The 26,935-nt window shown below is 34.9% G+C and overlaps 4 protein-coding genes and 1 pseudogene across 10 annotated transcripts; 2 read left to right on the top strand and 3 right to left on the bottom strand.

Moving 5' to 3' along the window:
• The first annotated feature begins 2,430 nt into the window (after positions 1-2,430).
• On the top strand, positions 2,431-8,745 carry LOC142556458 (alpha-amylase 3, chloroplastic-like; annotated as a pseudogene).
• Positions 8,559-10,952, bottom strand: LOC142556401 (pentatricopeptide repeat-containing protein At2g02750-like). Its single transcript, XM_075667863.1, is given in 2 exon segments — positions 8,559-10,008; positions 10,010-10,952. Coding segments are annotated over 2 exon segments (1,917 nt in total). The 5' UTR covers positions 10,934-10,952; the 3' UTR covers positions 8,559-9,015.
• Positions 10,953-11,395: 443 nt separating this feature from the next.
• On the bottom strand, positions 11,396-15,724 carry LOC142556446 (putative serine/threonine-protein kinase PBL3). Of its 2 annotated transcripts, none has more exons than XM_075667910.1 (6): positions 15,384-15,724; positions 14,515-14,852; positions 14,285-14,420; positions 13,628-13,764; positions 13,433-13,556; positions 11,396-12,044 (listed from the first exon to the last, which is right to left on the bottom strand). In XM_075667910.1, exons 1-6 carry the CDS (start codon positions 15,439-15,441, stop codon positions 11,593-11,595), a joined length of 1,245 nt encoding a protein of 414 aa, XP_075524025.1. In that variant the 5' UTR covers positions 15,442-15,724; the 3' UTR covers positions 11,396-11,592. The 2 variants fall into 2 exon arrangements, with proteins under 2 accessions (XP_075524025.1, XP_075524032.1); XM_075667917.1 differs by having other exon boundaries at positions 14,515-14,849.
• A 314-nt stretch (positions 15,725-16,038) lies between these two features.
• Positions 16,039-19,444, top strand: LOC142556436 (UDP-galactose/UDP-glucose transporter 3-like). Its single transcript, XM_075667899.1, has 7 exons — positions 16,039-16,369; positions 16,634-16,731; positions 16,815-16,945; positions 17,655-17,685; positions 18,158-18,261; positions 18,504-18,625; positions 18,861-19,444. The coding sequence occupies exons 1-7, from the start codon at positions 16,266-16,268 to the stop codon at positions 19,267-19,269; spliced, it is 999 nt and encodes a 332-aa protein (XP_075524014.1). The 5' UTR covers positions 16,039-16,265; the 3' UTR covers positions 19,270-19,444.
• Positions 19,126-24,618, bottom strand: LOC142556407 (transcription factor MYB124-like). Of its 6 annotated transcripts, none has more exons than XR_012822610.1 (14): positions 24,241-24,616; positions 23,731-24,100; positions 23,548-23,594; positions 23,359-23,415; positions 23,172-23,244; positions 22,813-22,868; positions 22,523-22,705; positions 22,260-22,438; positions 21,927-22,081; positions 21,620-21,762; positions 21,328-21,542; positions 21,108-21,256; positions 20,790-20,956; positions 19,126-20,120 (listed from the first exon to the last, which is right to left on the bottom strand). XR_012822610.1 is itself a non-coding variant. In XM_075667883.1 (13 exons), the coding sequence occupies exons 2-13, from the start codon at positions 23,833-23,835 to the stop codon at positions 20,846-20,848; spliced, it is 1,470 nt and encodes a 489-aa protein (XP_075523998.1). In that variant the 5' UTR covers positions 23,836-24,100; positions 24,241-24,618; the 3' UTR covers positions 20,233-20,845. The 6 variants fall into 6 exon arrangements, 4 of the variants coding, with proteins under 4 accessions (XP_075523998.1, XP_075523982.1, XP_075523985.1 ...); XR_012822609.1 differs by lacking the exon at positions 19,126-20,120 and adding an exon at positions 20,233-20,687; XM_075667883.1 differs by lacking the exon at positions 19,126-20,120 and having other exon boundaries at positions 20,233-20,956; positions 21,108-21,253; positions 24,241-24,618.
• Positions 24,619-26,935: the final 2,317 nt, after the last annotated feature.

Here is a 26,935-nt window from a genome sequence, read left to right as displayed (position 1 = left end):
ACTGGAACGAAGAATTGAGGTATGTTGTGACCGGGTAACATACGACAGGTATCAGTATTATATGATATATGTTGGATTGGTTTGATTGATTGGAATGAGAACACATGTCTATATGCCTTATTTGTTGAGTTTATGTGGCATACATGACAGTGTGATTTGAATATCGATGTATAAAATAAATGTTTTGTTAACACACATCGTTTGATGCATACATCGATACATGACATGCACGTTGAGCTATGATCCTTGGATACCCTGATATGATTTGATTGGATTCTGGGGTTTGTGAACACAATGCTATGTTTGGTATTACATGACCCTTAAAACATAGACATTTGTGGCCCCGACGATTGATTGAGATTAGGGATTTGATGGCGCTTTGTCGACGCTATCATACGAGTATCCCTGATTGAGGCCGGTGTGCCAGCTCGAGCATTGATTTGATAGCGATTCGTTTGATTCTGACATGTGCTCATTGGATGGGCATTTGACCTGATACTTCCACGACATACATGCATTGCATACCATATATCATTATTTAGATACTTGTGGTATATATGATGGTTGTTCCATACGGAGCTTTGCTCACCCCCAAGGGGGGCTGTTGTTGTCTTTTTGTGTGGACAATGGCAGGTACTCCAGGATATCAGGAGGCCGGATAGGGTACTTTTGGAGGGAGTCACAGTTTGGGCTGAGGTTTTATGTTTTGTTTCCAGTATATATATGTATCTATATACCGGGGCATGTTCCGAGAATATGAGTTGTTTGTATATGATTGGTTTTGATTTTGTGTGAGCGAGTTTTATGACATGAGATAAAATACTATTTTTAGTATTCAAATAAAATGATTTGGGCTCATTGTAAAGAAAATTTAAACTCGTTTTCCGCTGTAAGTAATTAATTAACCCTAATCAGATTGTGTTGTAACAACGATTAGGAGCTAAGGGCCTCACACATGTTCCATTTTCGTGATTCATTTGTTTAATTATCTATTATTTCTCTTTAAGAGTTGATTTAACATTTGTTCTGTTTTATTTAATTTATAATATATTAGTTTTTTTAATACTATTTACTTATATCAATAAACATATTTTAATAAAATTATGAATTGTTAGTTTGAATTAGTGTATACGAAACCACCAAGGTTATAATATTTTAATTACGATTGTTTCTCATCTAAAATAATATAAACAAAATCACCAATCATCATGATTATGAGACGTAATAATTACATCAATGCGAGTTTATACAAATATAAACAAAAAATCTGATGGTCTCAATTAAGTCTCTACTTTATTCTATGCTAACAGTTTATGAGTATGTACACCAAACCTTCAAAAAAATAAAACGCATAAAAATGATACTCGACAAAAAAATTATCTCAAATTATCACCACTCTATGTCTAAATGCATGAAGTTCATAAGATTATTCGAGAAATTGCGAAAATCAAATAAAAAGTTTGAGATAAAGAAATTGATGGTGAATAGAGTTTAAATGAAAGGGGATATCTATATAATTTGATATGATAAAAAGACTATTTTGGTAAATTAATTTAACTGCAGACTAAAATTGATTATAGTAATTGTGTGAAGTCTATTTAAGAAAATCTCCCATTTTATAACTCCCACTCTGTAATTTGCACCAAAATTGTGCCTATAAATTTTATTTTTTGAAATGTGAACAGAAGCATTATTTAAATATCGAATGATGTTGTTTTTCATTTCATTCCTCGACCCAAAAAATTATATATGATGATTTAGAAAATAAAAAGGAAAATGAAAGCCAAGGTCGTTTTCAAATTAAAAACAGTTGATAAATTTGTTCATATAAGTTGTTCTCGCTTCTCCATCTATTTGACTTGGCCTCTTTGTCTATTCATTCCAGAAAAAACTTAATCAAACCGACATCTTGTATGATTTGAAATCACATACCTCAACTCCAAAATTTTTTTAATCAAATCGAGATCTAATATGTTTTGAAATCACATATCTCATTATTAAAATTTAAAGATATAATTAAGAAAAACTTTTTATTGAAGGATAAATATGGAAAACTTTTACTAAAAACAAAAGCGAAATAAATCGTACATATTTGGGATATTTCGCAAGTAATTTTTTGCATCCATGAATATATATTTGTAGTGTGGGTATACCAAATACAATTAATAAAAACTAGTTACTCTGCACACGTGATGTGTGTACAGTTTTTTTTATTATTATCGATAGATTAAAGTGAAATTTGATAAATTATGGAAGGATTAAATTTATATTTGAATTATTGATATAAAAATATTAAAAATAAAAGTATGTTTTAATATAAAAATAAAAAAAAAAATGTAATATTAATATTACATGAGGATAAATTTGGAAAAAGTTATCGTGCTCTCATATTTAATAAAATAGAAAGAGATAGAACAGAGATACGGAGCACCGCAAGACACGTGCAGGAACAAATCCAGCACCCGCGCCGCCAAAAAAATGTCAACAGTTGCCACAGCGCCATTCTTCCTCCACCGCCACGGCCGCTGCAACGCCATTCGCCTGCCTTATCTCTAACCCATCCTTAAAGGTCAACTATCATCGAAAAAGCCCCTCCTTTTCAACTCGACTACACGCAGACCCCAAAATCCCGTTTCAATGGTGCCTGCTTCTGTTCTAGCCGTTTCGACGCTCCTCAATCACTCAGGCCTAGCGGCGCTGCCGTGGTGGAATCATCTGAATCCTCAATCATAACATTCACCAAAACCTTCCAGTTGAAGCGACCTGAAAAGCTTGGGTTTTTTGTATTTGTCATACGCTTGTAGGTACTTATCCCCTAACTACTGAGTTTTTTTTTATACAAAAAATACGTGCGCATGAGCATGATTTTGAATAGATTGATAGGGAGGAACAATGTGTACGAATTTAGGAAATCTAGATCGAGTTTTTTACTTTTAACTTGCGGATAGTCGGATGTAGTTCTTGGGTTACGTTTACTTTTTCTTTACTTTTGCTATTGTCTTTTAAAATATTTGAAGAACTTGAAGATTCGTTTTTCGATTTTTTAAATGTATTTCATTCTCGTTTTTTGCGTTTCGGGGAATCTTGGAGCTGAAAAAAAATTCGCAACCTGAACTGGCGAAGCATAGGGATTGATTGTAAAATTTCGATGTTTCAAACTATTTATTACCTTTCAGCCGAGGAATAGGTTTGATTTGCATGTTTTCGTTGATAAATGGACCTTTTTTCCTTTTGCTGTTTCTGGGCGTAGTATGGTATAAAGTGGTCATATGCTTAAAAGTAGATAATTGGTAGGTGTGATTTCAATTGATTGCTGGAATTACGGTTGGAGGGAATGATATCGACCAAATTAGACAAAGGGAAAAGCGAAGATTATTGGCAGCTTATTTTGGGGTGCAGTCTTCCTGGAAAGTGGGTTCTTCACTGGGGAGTTAATTACATAGGCGATGTGGGCAGGTGAGTTTTTTCATCTGTGGTAATGTTTCACAAACAGTAGTTGCAACATAATACATGGATTTTGTAAAGAAGGCGTTTCTCTGATAGTTTCCAATGATTTTGCTCGTTATGGTTACTTAAAATATCATTTGTTAGTATGTTACACTTTTATTGTTGCAGTGAATGGAATCAACCTTCTCTGGATATGAGGCCTCCAGGTTCCATTTCCATTAAGGTACAGTGATTTGATGCTTATGGATTCTCGTTATTGTTTTCTACCTATTTATGTTTTTACGGTGATGATATTGGTTACCTTTCAGGACTATGCAATTGAAACTCCCTGGAGATATCATCTGCTTCAACAGTAGGAGAAACATTTTATGAAGTAAAGATAAAGATTGCCGTTAATATAAATAGTTCAATTGCAGCTATAAATTTTGTATTGAAGGCAAGTTTCTCAGGCCTGCACATTGCTAGTACCATAGAGTTCCTCTGTTGATTAGAAATTAGGCTCACTTGTCTCTGTTTATGTATATTTTTTTATTTTTTATATGACTTTTTTCTTAAATGTGTCTTGTTTTTGTGTGTGTTTGCAAATGGTTTAGAATGAGGAAAGTGGGTATTGGTATCAGCACAGGGGAAGAGTTTTTAAAGTGCCTCTTCTTAGCTACCTTGAAGACAATAGAAATGCTCTCAGAACCAAAAGGGGCTTGTGTATATGGCCAGGTTGCTTTGGATTTTCATCTGTATGTTATATCATTTATCCTGTTATCGATCCAATGTATTTTGTTTCTAGCTTATGTACTTACCATCTTATTTTGGATGGCTGACATGCTTCAGTAGATAGCCTGCTGACTGATATCTAAGCTCATTGATCTCTACTGGATTTGTTTGAAATTGCTTCGATTCTTGGCTCATTCGATGGACTAACAGTATGCATATTCGGATTTTATGTTGTTGAAAGTATATTAATTAGATATTAACTTGTACTCATTGTTACAAGATGATTTTCATGAGCATTATTTGACTTTTTCCTATTCAACCTCTGCTTTGTTAATATATCGAGGTTATTTTTATATTTATTTTCCCATGCTTTTTTCCCCATCACTTGACAGTTTGTGTAAACCATTTCTTAGAGTAGGCACACTGGAACAGCTATCCGCTGCGCTTCTTAAACCAGAAGTAGCTGATTTCCTAAAGGAGAAGACACTGGAGGACATAGCTTGCGAAAGATACCTTTTCAAGGCTTTTTTGAAGAACACTCCGTTAAAGAAATCACAGTTGATAACTCGGTTAGTATATCTGTTTGGCAATGCCTTGAGAAGATGTAGTACTTCACCGGGTGTCTGCAAAGATGACAGTAAACATTGGGAATCCCAGCTGAGCCTTATCCTCCTGAAACAAGTGTATTCAAGAATAAAGCCTTGCGGACTCATTAACAGCAAAAAGCCAATGGACTGGTTCACGGGGTTTATTTTCATTAGATGAAGAATATTCAGCATTTGTCTTTGTGCTGAAACTGGATGAGCGCACATGGTTAGATTGCAAAGGAAATGATTTTTGCATACCATTTTCAAATCCCATGATCAGAAACTAACAATATGAGCCGACACATTCTGAGGGTGCGGAACTAAGTGAGGATATCGGCTCCCTGGTTGCATTAGAAAATGCTTCCAAGTCGGATCAAGCAGTTTCTGCTTACACAGATGAAATCATTAATGAGTTAAGGAACTTAGTGGGTGATATTTCATCTGAAAAGAGTAGAATAAACAAAAAGCAAAGAAGCACAGAAAGGCATTCTCCAAGAAATTGAGAAGCTTGCTGTGGAAGCATATAGTGTCTTCATGATTTCTATGCCAACCTTTCCAGAAACTGAAATATTAGAAGCTTTGGAATTATCATCACTTGGTTTCACTGTGATCAGGCTACCTCCACCTACTGATTCTGTGTCACCTGAAGGCTACATGCCAAGGGATTTATAAAACTTAAAATCCAGATATTTTGCTTAAACAAGTGACATTTGTGGGTCCCTGGTGTTTTTTTTAACAAAAACAGAATAAAATTATGTCCATTCAAAATCTCGTACCAGAGTAAGTTTAATAAATGAAGCTTGTGCTTAAATCAATAATCATTTCTGATTAGGTTCATAAAAATAATTGCCTTTGACCTTTAGGAGTTCAAGACAATTGTGATGTTTGATAGGTATGGAGACAGAGATCAATTAAAACTTCTTGTGAAGATTTTTCATGAGTTGGGCATAAAGGTTCTGGGTGATGTTCTAAACCACCGGTGTGCACAGTACCGTAAACAAAATGGTATCTGGAACATTTTTTGTTTTCGTTTAAACTGGATGACCGAGCTGTTGCTGATGACCTGCAGTTCCAGGTATAATATCCCGAAATATCACCATTAAACCAGAATATTAGTTTTACTCTATATATACTCAAAAAGACATTCAGTGGATAGTCTTTGCATATCAATGTGTTAGAGCCTGATCACTAGTGACTCACACGAGTATAAATTGAACAAGAAAATTTAGCAAGTAATTACAGAATTTCCACAATGTTATATTAGTTGGAGTAAACTGATTCACCAAGAACAATCTGAGTACTAACTAAGCCAAGATGAATATTTTTTACATGATAAAGTAAAGATTAATAGCCTTGCCTTCGATACCCCCCCAACTAACCAAGTCTGGCCCTATACATGTCCTCTCCTCACGTGCATATCCCTTCTGCCATATACCTGAAATATGGAAGGCTTGTGTTTCTTTGAACCTTTTCTACTACTGCAGTATCCAAACACAGAGTATTGAGCTTACAGATTTTGACTCTGTCCGTTGTATAGCCTTTTAGATATGTATAAAGACACATGTATATTATTTTGCAAAACACTAACAGCAGTACACACGAAGCAATAAGCCGTATTTTGACAATGCCTCATATAAATGATTTTTAGTAAACAAAGTTTATTTTATGATGCTGACATGTTGAGAGTTGGCTTATTGATTATTTATAGGGAAGGGGTAACAAGAGTAGTGGAGATAATTTTCGTACTGCTCCAAGCCTCCAATATTGATCATTCTCAAGAATTTGTAAGAAAGGATATTAAGGAATGGCTAAACTGGCTATGGTGAGTCAACTACTCCTAAATTCATATCATGTTCACGTCTATGTCAGGAAGTCAAGGTGATGAGCAAGTCAAATCCCAAATACTGCTTGCTATTAGGTCGAGTAGACTAATTTTTGAGTCCTGAAAATTGGATTTCCATTTGAATGAACTGCATCTGTATATTTCTTTTCCAATATATAATTCCCTTCTTCTTATATTCAATACATAGTCAAGGCTATGATGAGAACTTGAAATAAGAGCTTAGAATATGACAAAGTATATTAAGATCGTCTTCTTGTATGTTGTTATTGGTGTTTATTCTAGCCCATTTATTTAACCCTTACAAATATTTTTGTTTAAATGAACTGAATAAAATAACATTGACTGCTACTGGGATATACAGAGAAGAAATTAGTTATGATGGATGGAGGCTCGATTTTGTTCGTGGGTTTTGGGGTGGGTACGTCAAGGATTATCTAGATTCAAGGGAACCTTATTTCGCGGTGGGCGAATACTGGGATTCTCTCAGTTACACATATGGTGAGGTGGATCATAATCAAGATGTGCATAGATAGAGTATCGTTGATTGGATAAATGCTACCAATGGAACTGCAGGCGCATTTGATGTCACGACAAAAGGAATTCTTCATGCTGTAAGCATATACCATTCATTTGACTGCCTTTTCTTTTGTCACATCAGGCCAGTTGATTTGTTGTAACAAGTAAAATCGATACAATTGACCAATGAGCTTGTGTATAAACATTCTTGTTTAATTTTCTTGAACTGGGTCATATAGGCTCTTGAACGATTTGAATATTGGCGACTATCAGAGGAGACAGGGAAGACCTCCTGGAGTTGTTGGATGGTGGCCGTCTAGGGCTGTTACTTTTATTGAGAATCATGATACTGGTTCAACTCAGGTTTGAGCTCTTCCTTTACTAGCCAATTTATTGGATAGTTCGCTTTTGCATGCATGTGTATAGACGAGCTTCTTCTAATACCGCAGTCCCCTGGGAGAGTTTGTTTGATGACCCTATTCTTTGGCTTTAAGGGTCATTGGAGATTTCCAGGTGGGAAAGAAATGCAGGGTTATGCCTATATCCTTACTCACCCTGGAACCGAAAAAAAATATGAAATATCTTCTCTCATCTCCATCAGAAAGCGTAACAATATCCACTGTCGGAGCACGGTCAAGTGATGGATGTTTTTCAGTCATTGTTTTTTTTCTTTTTTGACATGGGGTTTGTGGGATTATAAAAAAAATTGGCAATATTTTATAGGTTCAGATACTCGAGGCCCACAGAGATGTCTATGCAGCCATGATGCTGAAAAGTTGGCTGTGAAAATTGGACCTGGTCACTTTGAACCATCCAGTGGTCCACAAAACTGGTGTTTAGCCATTGAAGGCCCGGATTATGAGGTCTGGGAAAAATCATGAAAAAGATACAGATTCATCGCCATAGTTGTCTTGTTAATTATCGAATGTGCGAAGTTTTTGGATGAATTGGAACTGAAATAAGTTTCAAATTTTACTTATATCATCTACAAGATTCTAATCGGGGCAGAGGCTGTTCTTTGCAGCATCGAACAAGAGTCTTGCATGCGGGCCCCATCTCATTAAAACTGTTGTACACATTATTGTATTGATGTATATATATTCTATGGATGTAAACTGGCATATTACCTTAGTATCTTGGAAATTCTGCCCTATAATAGGCTGCATTGCGAGAATGTTTTGATTTGCTTAATAAATATCCAATAAGCTTCAACCCGTGGTTTTTTTTCAAAAAAATTATTTATTACTTAACCAAACTTGTAAGGATAACCGACCAAGGGGCTAAACGTTTGATCGAGCTTATCTTTGCGAAATAGGTCTCTTGTGCGACGGTCTTACGAATTTTTATCTGTGACGGTCAATCTTATCGATATTCACAATAAAAAGTAATATTTTTGGCATAAAAAGTAATATTTTTTATGGATGATCAAAATAAGATATCTGTATCACAATATACGATCCGCAAGATCGTCTTACAAAAGTTTTTTTGTCATTCTTACCAAGCATTATGATCCCCAGAAATTTCAAATTGGTGGATCAATTAGTTTGTATAGTTAAACCTTGTAGTTTGATGCTTTTATATATGCAGCTGGTTCTTCTGTGCTGCCAAAATTGCCAGAGACCTAAATTCCATTTTCTAGAGACCACGCATCAAAGAAACGGATGGATCAAACTGAGGGCAATGGTACACCAAATTTTCATACCAACTCATCAAATTCCCTCATCCTGCCCTTCTCCCCCCAAGTTCGTGCGGAGTTAATTTATATCTCCACCAATATTCAATTGACACACCATATACTTAACCTAAGCATTTAAACCACGCAGCACATGATGTTCTTCTGCATCCATCAGGTGAGAAAGAATCCAAGAAATAGCTTATAATCCCAGTATGTGATATAACAGGCTTCTCTTTTTATGCCACGCCTGTTGAACTAAGTCCAGGGTTTTTCCTCTGTCCCTTCTCATTCATTATTTCTCTAATCTTGTGAACATCTTTCCACTTTTTTTGTACAGCATATATGTTGGACAAAATCACAGAAGGGATTGGATTTTCTGGCTCCATCTCGGAAAGTTTCTTAGCCATTTCCTCTCCAAGTGTCGAATCTGCATGATGCCCACAAGCACCGAGCAATGAAGCAAAAACAGAAGCAGATGTTTCAGGAATTCCTCTTAGTAGCTCAAAAGCTTCATCCAGCCTTCCTACTCGACCGAGGAGGCCGATCAAGATATTCATATGCTCCAAATTTGGATTCAAACCATGATGTATAGTCATCAATCTGAAAAATTGAAATGCCTTTTCAACTTGACCAGTGTGACTGCATACAGACAAAAGGCAACTGAAAGTGACTAAATTTGGCTCAACTTTGTTTTCTACCATCTGATTGAAAACATCAAAAGCACCTTCACTTTTACCATTCTTTCCATACCCAGAAATCATGGCATTCCAAACTGCAGGATCATTAGGCTTTATTTCAAACTGCTTGAAATAGTCATATGCAAGAGAACATTGACCGCATTTCATGTACATGTCAATCAGTGAAGCGGCCACAAAATCATCATCGGTGGCATTCATTCTCACAACATATGCATGAATCTGCTTCCCAGAGTTCAGTGCTGATAGAGACGAAGCGGCCGCTAATAAGCTGGTCAAACACTGCAGACTGGGTAATAGGCCACAAGACTGCATCTTTCTGAAGAAAAAGAAAGCTTCGTCCGCTTTTCCTAGACGCGAGAATCCACTGATCATGGAATTCCATGTCACCGAGTCTGATTTCAAGCCTTCTTTCAATTCTAACTCCATGAAAAGATCAACAGCAATTTCAATTTTATCATTAGACATCATTCCTGCAATCATAGAATTCCAAGTGATCAAGTTTCTGTGACTTCCCATTTCTTTGAATAGGATCATAAGCGCACTGCCAATAACCACATTTTGAATACATATCCACTAGAGCAGTTCCAACCTTGGTGTCAAACATTAATTCAACTTTTCTCATGAAACCATGGAGCTGCTTTCCAAATTGTATTTTCTTACTATTTGCACACGCAGAGAGCACAGTAATCATTGTCACTGAATTGGGTTTCTCAAATAGAGACTCCCTCAATTCGTTGAACACACAAAACACCAATTCATCAACACCATTATGCACCAGTCCTGATAGAAAAGCATTGTAGCACACCACATTTTTGTCCTCAATCAATCCAAACAACCTTCTAGCATAAACCAGTTCTCCGTAATTCAGATACATAACCATAAGTGACGTTGCAGCATAAACATCCATCTCCACACCAATCTTGATCGCCAAGCAGTGAACTTGCACACCATTTTCAACATTTTCGCAAGCAGACAACACGGTGGCTACAGTAACTGCGTCAATCCTAAGATTCTGAACACTGAAGAGCTTGAATATCCTCGAAGCTTCTCCAAAAAGCCCATTTTTCGAAAACCCAGAAATCACAACGTTGAGAGCGGATAAAGTTGGCTCCGGGATTTCATCGAACAGTTTGACGGCACTGTTTAACAAGTGAAATTTCATGTACATATTAATAAGGTCCGTGAAAGTGTGTCTGTTTGTCAGGCGGCCGGTCTTGAGTAGGTGAGCATGGAGTATTTGACCATGTGAGATGGACTTGAGCTGGGCGCAAGCCTTCAAAAGGTACGGGAATGTGAATTTGTCGAGAGAAACAGAAGCAGAGTGGAGGTGAGTGAACAGTGTAATGGCTTCTTTGTACATTCCATCTTTTACTAGTCTGGCTATTTGGTATGTCATGGGGAAAACGGAACATTGAAGAACGAAAGTAGTTTTTAGTTGGACACCATCCATTCCCATTAAAATAATTATATAATGAAGCAAAAATTCTTACTCCAAATAGGACACCGGTGACTACTGCGATGCTTTTTGCTAATTATCGCAATGTTTACCAAATGCAAATTATATTTTAAATTATCAATGCAAGAAATTATTTCTTATATTTAAAATGTTATTTTTATCAAATGTTTACAAAACTTGATAGTGAAAAACAAATAATTTCTTGCCATAAATTTTAAAAAATTAATTACTTTTTTTAGCTTAATATAGAAATCTAAAGCAAAATATTTCAAATTTGCTCAATAATATGTATTTTTAAAATCTTGATTTGATAATATATGAATTGGCAGTAGTAGTTATATTCTTGAACAATGATCAAAAGTTTAATTTTCTTATCAACACTTTCTCGGACGAATTTGTCGTGCAAAACTTACTTAGTCCGATTTACCTTACTACTTCATTAGCCCACTGTGCTGCCAAGTTATCGAAATAATAATAATAATAAATCTTGATTTAAGAACACAACCTTTGACTTCTTTTTACTCCAAATCTATCGATTCTGCAGTGAGATGGATGATAAAGGAATCGAGTGCAAGTTTTAATCAACGACTCAAAAACAAGATCTTAAATAGTAAAGTTTGGATCTGAAACCAATATTTACAACTAAAAAGAGGAATGTCTCATTTAATACGGGGAGACCTTCGATGGGCTGTCAATGGAGAAGCTGAAGGAGTCATATTCAGAGGTGAATGCTGTTTTAATGGCGGCATATTCACAGATTTGGTAGAAGCTCGGCTCACCACCTTTGAGTGCCTACTCGTATTCTTTGAAGTTTGAAGTTGTTCGAGCGTCGCTAAAGCCTCCGCCATTCGTGGCCTCATTTTTGGTTCACCGTTCAGGCACTGCAAAGCTAAAGTTGCCGCAGTGTATGCTTCTTTCTGAGGATATTGGCCTTCTAGTTTGGTGTCCATTATTCGAAACAATTTTCGCTTGTCCCTCATGTATGGCACCGCCCACTCAACCAATTTTTGTTCAGCACCAGTCTTAGTTTTGTCGACAGCACGACGCCCTGATAGCAACTCGAGCAGAACGACCCCAAAACTATAAACGTCACTTTTAGTCGTCAGTCGACCTGTTCATCATTAACCAAGATGTTCACAACATATAATTTCTATAACTCTGCTAAAATGACTCGTCAAACATATTCCTCTGGATCTTCAGTTTGAAAGGGTGTTTTAATATCTGTTTGCATATTCCAGGCGGTACAGGAGTAATGTTTTCTCGTTTATTTTTCCAGACAAAAATTTAGAGAAGTAAAAATATATTATTATCTCATTAATCTATATCTATATCTATATCTATATCTATATACCTATAAAAATGTGGATGAATGGCATTGTTTTCCAATTGTGCAATTACAAAATTAACATTCTATATATTAATTTTATCAAATAACTCATCTTTATACTACATTTAAATGTTTTATCCTTTTAATTTGATCTCTACTTTTTTTTCCAATGATTTATTGTAATTTTGTAATTATATTTTTAGTACAATTTCTAATTAAGTAATAAAATATAATATCATAAAAATATATATTAAAGTTTATTTTTTTTGTTATATTTCAAATTTTAATGGTTAAAATAGTACCAATAATTTAAAATCTATATTTATTTCTTCTGTTATATTTCAAATTTTAATGGTAAAGATCAAATCAATACTTTAAAATCTATATTTAATAATTATTATATGATTTTATTTCATATTTACTATATAATCTTATTTGAATGTGCATTTCCTTACATATGTTGATTTATTTATTATTTTAAAACTTATTTAACAAGAAATTAATAGTCATCAATATTATTATACGTAAGATTGATATATAGAATTTATTATCCATGATATAGAATTATAAAAATAAAAAGTAAAAAAATTCTTTAGGAGGTTAAATTAAATATTATGAGTTATATTTTACTATCAATATTACTATTTCATTTGTTTTAATATTGTTTTTATGAGTTAGCCACAGTGATTTTAAATTAATAATTATTTATCTTTAGTATGTTTCCCTATTATAGATTATGATTTATACATTGATAAAAATCCATAATTTGGTTGATTTTTAGGTTATTATGTTTTATATGTGGTGTTTGAATATATAATTTTTTAAAAAAAATTTGTTTCAGTTCATTTTGTTATATATATTATTTTCATTACAATTTCTTATATAACATAAAATCAACTGCTTGAATTTTAATTTGGGAACAATTTTGAAAGTAAGTTATATAAGTTCTTATAAATCGTCTAATATGATAAGAAATTAAGCCCAGATAAATAACAAAATGATTCAAATTGTTTTTTAGAAAATCAATTTTTTTTAATTTTTATAATATAATTGATATTATGTGCAACGCACGTGCATCATGCTAGTTAGATATAAAAGCATAGAAAAGTTAAAGAGACTTGCAATTTAGTGGGGACACCGTCCAGATGACCTTGTGGCTGAAAGATGCAAACCTGTAGCAACATATTCGGGTGCAGCATAGCCTTGTGTACCCATAACTTGAGTTGAAACGTGAGTCCTATCACCGGTTGGGCCAGCCTTGGCTAAACCGAAGTCGGACAACTTGGCATTAAATTCCTGAAAATAAAAATGCCAACAAACAGTTTGAGCTAAAGCAATTAAATAACAAGAAAATTGTGTGAACTTACTGCATCAAGCAAAATATTGGAAGCCTTAAAATCTCGATATATCACTTGTTGTTCAGCCTCGTGCAAAAAACAAAGACCCTTAGCAGCTCCTATAGCAACCTTGACTCTAGTGGCCCAAGAAAGGGGTTGTGACCCTCCTAAACATGGTAAAATACAAATATTCAAACAAAGTCTCGACAGGGAAATAATCTTACAAACATGAAGCTTAATTGATATAAAGCCAACACAACATAGTATGGAGTTCCGATTAATGCCAATTTAAAGAGTTGAAAACTGAGATCTCTTGAGAAATCTAGGCGTGGAGAACATGTAAAACAATTTTGAGAATCTTACAAGAAAGTGAAATCATGCAAGGATTTGAAGCCAACCAAATTATTTTGATAGATCATCGTCCCTCAGAAGGGTAATTACTTCATTTTAGTCAATGATGTTGTGTGGACACACAGCAATTTAGCATATCTCTCCCGTTTTACTTCATGTAGCGTAAAATGAGTCGATAAATGAATTGTGACAAATGCAAGGATAAATGGAAGGCAAAAACAGGTTCAATAAATTAATGAGGAGACATAAGCAAAACAAGCAACACATTGAGAATCCATCCATGTACGTTGATAATAAAGAATGGAAATACATCCTGACTATCAGTGTTATACATACTTCTGAACAAATGATTCTCCAGGCTTCCTTTTGGCATGAATTCATACACCAACAATCGATTGTCACCATCAGAGCAGTACCCGATAAGTTTAACTAGATTCGGGTGATGAAGTTGCCCCAGATAATGAACCTCTGTCTAAAAATCCATTTTTAAGCTCTCAAACAGACTTACATATACTTGTAGTAAATTTTAATTTGTCAGTCAATAAAATAACCAAGAAGGGGCATACCAACCACTCCTTGTGGCCTTGGAAACCCTCGGGCTTCAACTTCTTGACAGCAACAACCATTCCTGATCCAGGCTTTGCAGCAGTTAGAGTGTGCTCATCGATCCATCCTTTGTAAACATAGCCGAATCCTCCTTCCCCAAGAAGACTGTCGACTCGAAAGTTTCTAGTTGCGTTCTTCAATTCATTTAACGTGAATGGTTTGACATTTGGAGAAGATAGAATTTCAGCTTCAGATCTTGAAGTAGGAAGGGTTTCAGATGTGCTTTTGCTACTATGAGAAGGTATGCTCATGCTCGAAGTTGCTGAATTGCTAGGTTTGCTGTGATATCTTGATGCTTCTTAACCAAAAGAAAAATAAAACAGAGCATTTTAAAAAAATCTTAAATCATTCTTACAAAGCTAACATTTTTTGCAGTCATAGAGAGTTGGGAAAAAAAAATTATGTATCATTATAATAGTTTATAAAAGAATGATTGTGAAAGTATGTTTTCTTGTCAAAGATATAAGAATGGTATTCAAGCTAATTTTGTCAATAAATGGATTTCACGCTACTATTATCAAAATAAATAGAATTTACTCAAAGATATGAGATTAAAAATAAAAATTAGAGTCCAGCTTCCAGTCTAACGAAAACAATCGGCCTAAACCCACAAAAGGGTCCCTTCGCCGATGAGAAAGATCCAAGCTTTGGTTTATAAACTGAAGCTCAATCAATAAAATTCAAGAAGACATAAAAAACTACATTTTGCAGCAATTATAATTCAAGATCAGACCCACAGAGATACAAAGTTCCACCATTCAAACTTCATCCATCTCCGTTATAGAAAAACAGAGGCAGGAACAAAGAAATAGAGGATTAAAGGACATACCAGATGTGTTGCTGAGACTCGCATCAATTTTCTCGGAGATACCTAAACAGTTTCCCATTGCTGATCTTCTCTACGCAGAGCAAGAAGAAAAGTGTCCTGGCAAACAACCGAGCAAGAGCCAAATGGGTCAGAAGTGAAATAAAGAATGATGGCTCTTATGACAGCAGGCTTTCGACGGTAACAGAGACAAAAAGGTGAAATTTTTAAGCAATAGAAGACGATTCCAGGAAGCAAAACAGAAAATTCTCAGAAAGAAATCAGAAGTGGGGTTCTTGAAAGCTCTTCGTTCGGTTGCGTCCCACCCACGCGAGAAAACGAGATTTGTACAAACTTTTATTATATTATATATATTATATTATATTATTATCTGAGTTTTTGATATAATTTATATTATTTATTATCCCAATTTGACATTATAAATGGACTGGTGTTGTGTGTATGCATTTTAGTTAATTACTGATCGTTTTGATTTTCATAACAAACATTTGCATACGACAAAACCATTATGATCGATCATAAATGCAGTTGAGAAAGGATATAGTTTGTAGACAACAAAGGAATCTGACCAAAAAATGTTTGAACAAAGCCAGACTTGAGAGTCTGGATGATTTTTCTGATGAAATGAAATACAAAAAGTCAAAAAATTATTTGTTTTTATTAATTGTTACAGTGGTGCTGCGCATCATCTCCACCAATCAAATTTCGCTAAAACCCATTATAACCATTAGAAACTCTCCACGTGGGAGCTCAAACGTGTCTGGTCCCACCTCGTCTTCCTCAGAAAACCCGAAAATAAAGAGAGGATTTATTTTATTTAAAAGAGCTGTTTCCGGTTGTTCCGAGACGGTGATCTGGTGGCTACCTGTGGGTTATTTTGTTGCAATGCAGTCTCCGAGCTCCGGGCTACGCCGCATACTTCTCCTCGCCTTTTGTGTTGCCGGAATTTGGGCTGCTTATATTTATCAAGGGGTTCTTCAAGAGACCGTGTAAGCATATTCATTTCTTTTATTGAGCTCAAATTTTCTTTGTGATCCATTACCTGTTACTTTGTAATATACAGTTCTTAGTTACGTCAAAATTTTTTAAAATAAAAGAGAATTCTTTTCCTTATCTGATGTATGTTATTGGTGGAAATTGTAATATGAATATATTTAGCTCTGAGCATGCTTCCATTTGCCTAATATCCTTTGTGTTCAATGTATTAAATCCTTCAGTGTGTAATGGAAAATTCCTTGATTATGTTGTTTTAGGTCCACTAAAAGATTTGGTTCTGATAAGAAGAGGTTCGAGCACTTGGCGTTCTTGAACTTAGCACAAAATGTAGTGTGTTTAATCTGGTCATTTTTAAGTAAGTTTGTGAGGAATCATTTTCAGTAAAATCTGAATTTTCTCCCCTGGATGCTTTCTAATTGTCGTGTGATTATTGCACAGTGATAAAGATTTGGTCTGATGGCGGAAATGGTGGAGCTCCTTGGTGGAGTTACTGGAGTGCTGGTATCACCAACACGATCGGGCCAGCTATGGGGATTGAAGCGTTGAAGTACATTAGTTACCCGGCTCAGGCACGTTCAAGATTATAAGGACCCTCACCCTTTTCTTTAGTTTCTTTATGTAATAATGAACCAAAATATCTAATTGTGACATGGTTAAACGTGTCTATAGCTTGATGCGTGATTGAGGAATTTTGACTGCTTTATTGAAACTGGAAATGGATTTTGATCTGCAATTTGGCTTACTGTTGTAGAAATGATAAAATGGATGTCTTAATTGTTCACCTAAGAGTATCTCAGAATGGTAGATCTTTTATATGTTATCTTTCGTAATGAGTCCATGTATAAGCTTGTCTAGATGGCCATTTAAGTGTTTTTTTGCTGCAACTTCATTAATATTCTACCTGTTGCCCCTAATAGTATTTTAGAAAATTTCACTCCGAAAATAATATTTGACAAATTTTGCGGAAATGTCTGCATAATATGTTTTATATGCATTATTTATTTATGAAAACATTAAAGAATCTGTTTCATTGAGATCCACCAAAATGGCATAAAAATATGGCAACTATAGGTTTATGCTTGCTTTATGGTTAACATAAGAAATATCCTAAATTAAAATGGTTCTGTGACCGTGTTTTCCTTGAGTTTTATACTGTCAGTTTGTCAGTTAGCTTTCTTACCACCGATCAATATCATATTCGCGGCTTAAGATACCACGAAGCCAAATTGTTTCAGGTCATGCAAGATTTTGTACTAATTGTGCCATTATTGTGTTTAGGTTCTGGCAAAATCCTCAAAAATGATTCCGGGTAAGTCATTAATTGTTATATATGTTGAGTTAAATATCCAATCTCTATCTTACTTTTGCTGCTAGCTGAAGTTGCAGTTACAGATGTAAAAAATACTATCTTTGCACCCCAAGTGTTTGATTCTTCGATTATATTGGAGGATTCTTCGATTACTATTGGAGGAATGCAATTGAATATTAGAATAATCTTCTTCCCCATCGAGGAGGAAGTAATATCTATAATTATGATATGGAAATATAATGAGTCTATGTAGGTTGCTTCATTTCAATCTAAATTTATATCCTTACTTTTCATTGCATTGAATAGTAGTATCACTGATTTTCAGTTAGCAATAAGCATTCTCAGAAATTTGGTTGTATGATTTGGCTTACGTTTGGACTTTACCAGGAGTACCACTATATTATCGTGTTAGAAATTTAATAATAAAAATACATAGTGTAATCTTGTTAATCAGCATATTTGTTTTGTGCAGTGATGCTGATGGGTACATTAGTTTATGGTATAAAATACACCTTCCCGGAGTATTTTTGCACTTTGCTTGTGGCTGGAGGGGTCTCCGGTTTTGCACTTTTGAAAGTATGTGTCCTAGTTACCATGTTTTCTTTAGTATTTGTGAACCCTTCATAGTGTTAAAATCTAACTTTAAAAAATAAATATTCAACCTCTGTTATCTGTCAGTCATTCCATGTGAGTTGCTAAATTATGCTGTCGGTGGTAATTAGAAACCCAATCCAGGAATTGTTGTTGTTCATTTGGTGGTTCCAAAATTAGTATCTGTTTTCTACATTAATATCTCTCTTTTACTTTGTTTTACCTAGACTAGCTCGAAGACAATAAGAAAACTAGCTCGCCCAAATGCTCCCCTTGGATATGGGCTTTGTTTTCTAAACCTTGCTTTTGATGGATTCACCAATGCCACTCAGGATTCCATCACAGCCAGGTAAAAATAGTGAACAGTCAAAATTCGACACTTAAAAGAACTGTGGTTTGAATATGCCAATTCACTGAAATTCGATAATTTCGTATGCTAAATCAAACAATATATGTGTCAGCTCGAAAAGCACATGAGCTGGCCTGACTCTTTTGTCCACCTAGTTATCACGATTTTTTTTCTAGTGGCTTTTGATTTGATTATATAACTATTTATTGACAAAAAGGTTGACTTTGGCATTCAGGTACCCGAAAACAAGTGCTTGGAATATAATGCTTGGAATGAACTTATGGGGTACGATTTACAACGTCATATTCATGTTTGGCCTTCCAAATGCCATGGGATACGATGCGATCCAATTCTGCAAGCTGCACCCAGAAGCTGCATGGGACATTCTTCTCTACTGTCTGTGTGGCGCAGTGGGCCAAAATTTTATATTCTTGACCATCAGTAGGTTTGGTTCCTTGACTAACACGACTATTACCACCACTCGAAAGTTTGTGAGCATTGTCGTGTCTTCAGTTCTTAGCGGAAACCCCCTGTCAGAAAAGCAATGGGGAAGTGTTGCAATGGTTTTCTCTGGATTGTCATACCAGATTTACCTTAAATCGAAGAAGCTGCAAAGAATGCAAAAGAAGAGGAAGGAAACATAACAGGGATCGTGATTTTTGACAATGTAACATTTTTTTCCTTCAAGGACAAAGTGTTAATGGAACTTCAAAAGTTTGGTATTATATAACTTGTGAAGGATGTATTGAGACAGGTTCTTACGCTTATACTCTTACCCACAAATGACTTACGTTATTTAAAATCTGAGGTAATTGTTGACTTGGCAGCTTCTTTTAATTCAGTCTAGGTTAAAAGATGTGTCGCGAACAAGTTAGTACAAAATTTATTCATGTAAAGTAAGGCACTGAACAAAGTGGGCCACAGCAATCATCTTCACATTTACTTGTCCAAGATAATTGAGGCCGTAGCCGGTAGGTCCGAGTAACTAAATATTTACCATCATTTGCATGTTATTTCCAAACAATACTTTTCATTCACACTATTGCAATTAGTCTATAATTTTACTAGTCATTATAAAGTCTTTTCAAAATTTAAAATTAAATAATTCAATATATTTTGAATCAAAAAAAAATTTACAATTATATATATCGTAATTGCAATCAGTACTAATCAACTTGCAGAGAGATACATTTCCAAAAAGTACTTTTAGCACCTGAATCACATGCAATGCTGCCTACAAATATTTGGGGGTGCTGCCATTCAAAGCAAACTTTATTTTGTACAGGTTTCCCTCTCCCTTGTACCAGTGACTTTTGCTTTGGTAATGATGAAACTTGCTTCCCACCATCAACTGCTAACCAAGTTAAATAACAGATCATTTGGATCCCTATTCTTCCCCCCGAGGTACCTCTAAACCCACCCTGCTTCAACTCATAAGAGGCAGCTTTGCAGAGAAGATAGAAGCCACAGAGCAAAAGGCAATAAATTTTACCTTCTGTAAGTAAAAGTTTCAGCTCAGCTTCCACAAAAGACTGCTAAGTATTCAATTCAATACACCCACCATTTTCTACATTGCATTCACTACTTTTAGATTTCAACAAGATGCATATCTGCACACAAAGAATTCTATTCCATTTCCACTCCAATGAGTATGAATTACACTAAAAATCTCCAAACACCGTGAAACATGCATATTATTTAGTACTCTGCTCAATAAAGCAAATAGGAGGCCGGCGTTTCCTACTTCGCACTCTCCTTTGACTCGTAACAATCTTTGTTTTTCTCCTATCAATATCTCTAAAGGGTAATCTTGGCGAGTTGCCAATGTATAGTTACACTTAATATCAAATAACTTTTAGTGTTTGTTCTGTACAATAGGCTTGTCTAGCCACAAAAACATCTTGGAACAATGGATAGCCATATCCGAGCTCCATGAGACAACAGACAAAAGAATGACACACCAAGGAAACACCATGTGAGTATCCGGGACGCAGATCATGGCGATTGATCTTCTTAGAATGCTCCATTAGCATACTAGATTGCAAAGTAGATCTTAGCAGGCCTATTTGAAAAAACTCAGGTCAAGATAACTGCAACCCAAGAACAGAAAATTCTGAAAAAAAGAGACAAAAACACTGCACTGCTAAAAAACTCCGGTGGGTACCGCAAAGAATCTGAGCTCCACAGACTATAATGTGTAAGATTGATCGGTGGAATTGATCAGAGACAATGGAGGAGGGATCTCTTGCACGGTGGAGCTTGTGAAGTAGTTGTCTTTGGGCTTGGAGTTGTTGAGTCCATTCCGAGTGCTTTCATTAAGAAGTGCTTTTCCTGTGGAATGAATTCCAAGTGACATAAATATACTTTTGACCTTATAAACGTCACCACATGCCATCGGATGCAAAGGTGATATAAATGCTATAAATGGCGTTGATAATTTGGTGTTTTTGCCACATTTGTATTTGAAAGGCAGAACTCTTACACTTTCTGAAAATTTTGGGCTGGGAATTGTTGCTGCCAATGCTCTGAACATTGGTGTCACTTGAGCAGGGGAACTGAATTCTGCGTTGGAAAATTCACATAGAGCTCCATCATCAGCCTTTATCCCTTCATTACTTAACATCGTATCTGCTACGATAAATGGCACTATTATCAGCACTAGCATTTATTTTATCATCCGGCAAAAAATAAATGTTCAATACCTTGTATGCTTGCACCATGATATATTCCACTTTCCTCAGCAAGAAAATGTTGGTCATTTGACCGATCTGATTGCAGTTCCTGTCCAGTGTTCTGAGGTAGTGCACATATATCAGCATGAAACTCTTCTGTTTTATCACATAATGCATTAGGCACCAGAGTTGATCCTGTACTGTACTCAGAACTAGTTGGGGAGGACTCATACATATCGGATTGCCTGAAAAGACGTCAATTAGATCTTGCATGGGATGAAATTTCAAATTGAATTTAAACGTAAATTAGCCTCTTAGTTACCTCCGAGATGGATCGCTACATTCATTGCTACATGTAACATTCTCCATCAACTCTTTGAACTTCTTAAGTTGAAATCTAGTATCCGAGTCCTTGAACGTAAGCAGAACGCTTTCTTTGTTTTGTTTTAGAAAATCTTGAAGAACCTGGAACATGTTTATATTGCAGGTTTAGTGTATACAATTGACAAAAAATGACGCAAAAAAAATATGTCAAGGCTGAAGCTGGAGTACATGTTTCCCTTTTGGTGTTTTGGTATAGTGTACAAAATCTGACAAGATTCAAGACAGGATAAATTGTATCTACGCACCACCCAGGCATTTTCTAGGCTCTGCTCTGTCTTCTCAGAATTAACTTTGATAGCAAGTGAGCCAAGTAATTCAGCTTGCTGCATCAATGCAAGTACTTTAGGATCGTCCTTCTTAAGAAATGTTCCTTGTCTTTTGTCATTTGCAGCTGCATAAGCTTCAAAATGCAATACATTATCTATCTAACTATTTGAACTTCAATTACATGGAGAAAGGTTATTAATTATTTAATTACCATTTTATGTATTATTTATTTATCCATTTCCATATATTGTGCCTTTAGGTGATCGCAATCTGCTAGAAATCCTACAACCAAAATATTCTTTGGAACTCACATCCATCAGATGACACCTCCTTCATGTGGCTGTAGTGCAGCTGAGAGGCAAGGTTACCCTCACAACTATGAAAATTTTGAACTATTGCTGCAAATGGAGGTCTAAGAAGTTGATTTGCATTTCCATATTCTCCGGTTAATTTTTCATCCCGGTAGCAACTTTCCGCAGTGCTTGATGTCCTAAATCACGGGATTGGTTGTTATCTGTAACACTTGATCCCAGTAGCATATTTTTAAATTGGTGGAACATGACAAGTAACACACCTTATCTTCTTAAGAGGTGCGGCATTTTCAGATCCTGCATATGTATCGAGTCCATTTGGAAATATAATCCTTTTGTTGTTTAAGTTGATATATGAAGTGTTGCTGTTTTCTTTAGCTAATGCTTCATGCTTTGCTCTCTTCTTGCAGAGTGTGTTGAATCGATTCTTCACGGCATTGTCAGTTCTGAAAAATTGATATATTCCTTGAAACAACTATTAGTTTTCTACGCCAACAAATACAGCCAACAAGTTGGGACAAGGAAAAGTCTTGATTTTCATGTGATTAATTACCTGCCTGAAACCACCTTTGCAATCTCAGTCCATCTATTTCCAAATATCTTTTGCGCCTGCAAGTCACGTTGATGATTAGACCAAGCTTAATGTCAGTCTGATATGTCATGCCCATTTTCACATTGTTGAAATATATGAACACTCTTTCATGAAACCTTTTTTTAAAAGATTCATAGTGCCATCCAGTGAAAAATGGACTTATAGCTCTGCCACCAATCAAAATCAATAGTTCTAAATACATTTTCACTGGAGCACTTCAGGGATCAGCTTTCTAATAAGAATAAATATTTAAAAGATGATTGAACAAATATCAATCTTGGAAGCATAGAGGGCGTAGAAAACAGGCTTAAATAATGCACCTCACACAAGAGCATGTCCTCCTCAGGTGACCATCCTCCTTTCTTGAAATCAGAATTCAAATAAGTGAACCATCTGAATAACAACGGCATACTCAAAATCATATGAGAACAAGAATTCAAAAGATTGCAACAAGTAGATTTACAATACATAATAGAGGCAGATGCCTATGTTTATCTTGATTCTAACCTCCTTCTACATTGTCTCGTCGTTTTATCCTTGAATTTTGATGCGATAATAGTCCAACTATGACAAAATCACATCCATCAGTCTCACTTACCCAAAAAAAAAAAAAAAAAATCTTCAAACACATCCAAGTCAAATGATCACATCCCATAGGAAAAAATCAAACACGAGATAAAAGAATCGAGATTTTACTTTTCAGTCCCATGCACCCGAATCTGCTCCCTTAAGATATCGTCTTCCTGCAAACGAAAGAAATCATATGATCATCAAGTAAAACAGATTAAATCTTAAACATCCCAAAAAAAAAAAGGAGAGAGAGAGAGAGAGAGAGAGAGTGAGCAAATAGGCACCTAAAAACATGAAAAAAAATCTGACCTCTGGAGACCAAGAAACAATATGCCTTTCTTTCTGCTTGGACATCTCACCACCACCACCATCCCTGTTGCTATTTTTATCATTATTGTTCAAATTCTTCTTCATTTTCTATGTAACCTGTGAATCCCTCTTCTCTCTTGCATGCTCAAGGAAGATCCTTTTTTGTGAGTGGATATTATGTATATAACCAAAAAAGTAAGACCCTTAAAAGATAAACTCTTTTGCCCTTTTCTCTTTACAGAAACTGTTTAGGTCCCAAAACGGAACAGAACAGCACCACCAAAGACTACACTGTGTCTTTTACCCATCCCTCAACCAAAAATTTTGCCTAGGATTCGACCTTTCCTCCGTTCCCTTTGCACGTTACTTTCTGAAACAAAACAGTAAATTCATTTAAAACGATCGTCTAAATCAAGATTCAATCCTCATAACAAGGTTCATCAGTTTCGAGATTTTCTTGAAAACACACAACACAACCTATGTATAGCTCATGTAAATGAACCTTGATACCTGCCTCGAGATTTGAAAAAGAAGGGTGCAGGAGATAGAACTTGCAATCCAAGTGTGCATGTAATCGATAAAAAAAAAATAGAAATAAAAACATGGGATTGGTTTTTATATGGGGTTCAAACATAAAAGTGCGACGCTCTCTCTCTAGGAAAATGTAAATGGTGGAGAGGTGTTGATATTTTTAAAAAAAAACAATCAACGGATTCTTGCTTTTGAGCGCGGGTTTGGAGGAAAGTTTGAATGCTGAAATAAAAAAATAAACCTCAAACGGAATAAAATAACGCTGAAATCCACGGGAGTGTAATTAATGATGACCGCATAGAAGAAGAAGAACAAGAGAGTTCACTTCACTCCCACTGTCACTATGTGCCACATATACATGCAACCCATAGGATTGTGTGAATGACCAAATAATACTCGACCATATTCGTGATTCGACTATTAATTACACCATTCTTGTTGGTTTAAATTTTTGAACATAAAATAGGATTTCACTCACAAGGGATATTTTTTTCATTCATATAACAATTTTCAAATTATATTAATTCAATTATAAAATCAATATATATTGATAACATATATATGATCGAAAGGAGCCAAAATATAATATAATATAATATAAATAAAGTGATTGATCATGTCATGTCATGTCACCCCATTCATAAAAATATATATAGAAAAGGTCCAAAATTTATCGAACATTTAGATCAACAAAATTCCTTGTACAGTTATGGTTTGATAGAAAAATTAGAAACATGAAAGCTATATATATATACACGTACAATTGTTCAATACTAAATTAGAAACATGAAAGCTATATATATATATATATATATATATATATATATATATATATATATACGTACAATTGTTCAATACTTGCATACATATACGTGCAGGCCGCGTGACATAAACAAGGGTAGGAATGGTATGATACCACGAAATTTGGTCAGTGGCCAGCCTGTTTCTGACCATTCATCAATTTTTTATTTATAGGATTTTAAAAACCTTTTAATTTAATTTTAATTCTGGGTGGAGACCGAGTCCAATTGTTTGACTAAGGTGACCAATATTTTCATATGAAATTGAAATGTGACGGCTAATTCCAAAAGCATTATTGTAATCTTAATTCTATATTAACATTTTTGTTCATTGCAATGGATTGATGTTCTATTTTGCAGTCAGATATGATTTTAACAATAAAAATTATAGATTATATTGGCAGCATAATTATGCGGATTTTGAAATTGATGCTTTATCAATTAGTTATTTTTGATGCAATAAATTTGTATGAGATATGTGATGTCATCATATAATTTTAATTTACATGGTCAAGGGGCATTTGACCCTTTTAAACTGGATATTTAATTAATAATTCAATGTAGCTAGCTAGCTAGCTAGGTAAGGTGTCGCATACACATTCATGTATAACATCCATCCAATTACATGATTTTTAATTTGAAATAAATCAGAGTCTAGAATGTGAGGGCCAACAGAAAGCCCGCTTAAACATTATTTCAAAAATAAATAAATAAATGGATAGAAATGCATACATATAATATCATTAGAGGTCATAGTTATAATTAATGCAATTCAATTGTTCGATAATAGCATACCTGAACACAGTCCTTGCTGTGTATGGGATCTGATTGTCTTGCCCATATTTTTTAGTGGAATTGGACTTGAGGGAGCTGGGCCATTTCATAATTTATTCAAAATATCAATATACAACAAAAGTATATATATATATATATATATATATATATATTTTTTTTTTGAGGTCGGTCACCTCTTTCTGATTGAAGAGATTACAAGCTTTAAAATTAAACGTAGATTTAAAATGGTCCTTTTTATTTATAATATGCACAATTGAGGGCGTCACTTTATACGCGTGGAAGTAGGGGTGGATATCGGTCGGTTCGGTCCGATTTTTTTCTATAATGGTTCGGTTTTTCGGTTTTGAATATATTCGATCCAAAATCAAACCATTTTATTACGGTTCGGTCCGGTTTCTTTGTAATACGGTTCGGTTATATGGTCGGTTATATACGGTTTTATAATATTTTATTAAGAAATAAAATTGTACATCACTTGATGCTTGATGGATGCAACACATATAAAAGAAACAATGATAGTAGATGAATAGAACATATATTATTATAATACACTTATGACTTAACATTTTAAGCTTCAATAACAATTTGAAATACAATTTCAAACAATAGCACTTCAATAAAAAGATACTGAGTCATTAAATTCCAATTATCGGACTCCAAAATGTACATATATTTTGCATCTCAAATCTCAATACATTTAACAATATGAGCTTCAATAACAATTTGAACTTCCAATTGTCAATATTGGACTTGTCACATGACTAAAGCCTATTTATTAGCCCATCATACAATAAATCCTATAGTTAAATATAATATGGTCGGGTCGGTTATTTCGTTTTTTTGGGGATCAAACCGTAAACAGAACCAAAAAATCGAATTTCTTTAATTTTGAAACCGTAACCGACCGAAAAACCGAAAAAATTGAACCATTTAAGCCGAATTTTTCGGTTCGGTCGATTATTTTGATTTTAATCCAACTATGCCCACCCCTACGTGGAAGGGTCCATTTATATTCTCGGTGAGCTTTGGCCTAATAAGTGCGTTTTTAGTTTTTTGTTGTTTGTGCATTACGTTGTCAA

The sequence above is a fragment of the Primulina tabacum genome, chromosome 1, assembly GCF_025594145.1.
Source record: "Primulina tabacum isolate GXHZ01 chromosome 1, ASM2559414v2, whole genome shotgun sequence".
Classification (NCBI taxonomy): Eukaryota; Viridiplantae; Streptophyta; class Magnoliopsida; order Lamiales; family Gesneriaceae; genus Primulina; species Primulina tabacum.
Note: the sequence above shows the minus strand (reverse complement) of the source record. Positions and strands in the feature narration are given on the sequence as shown.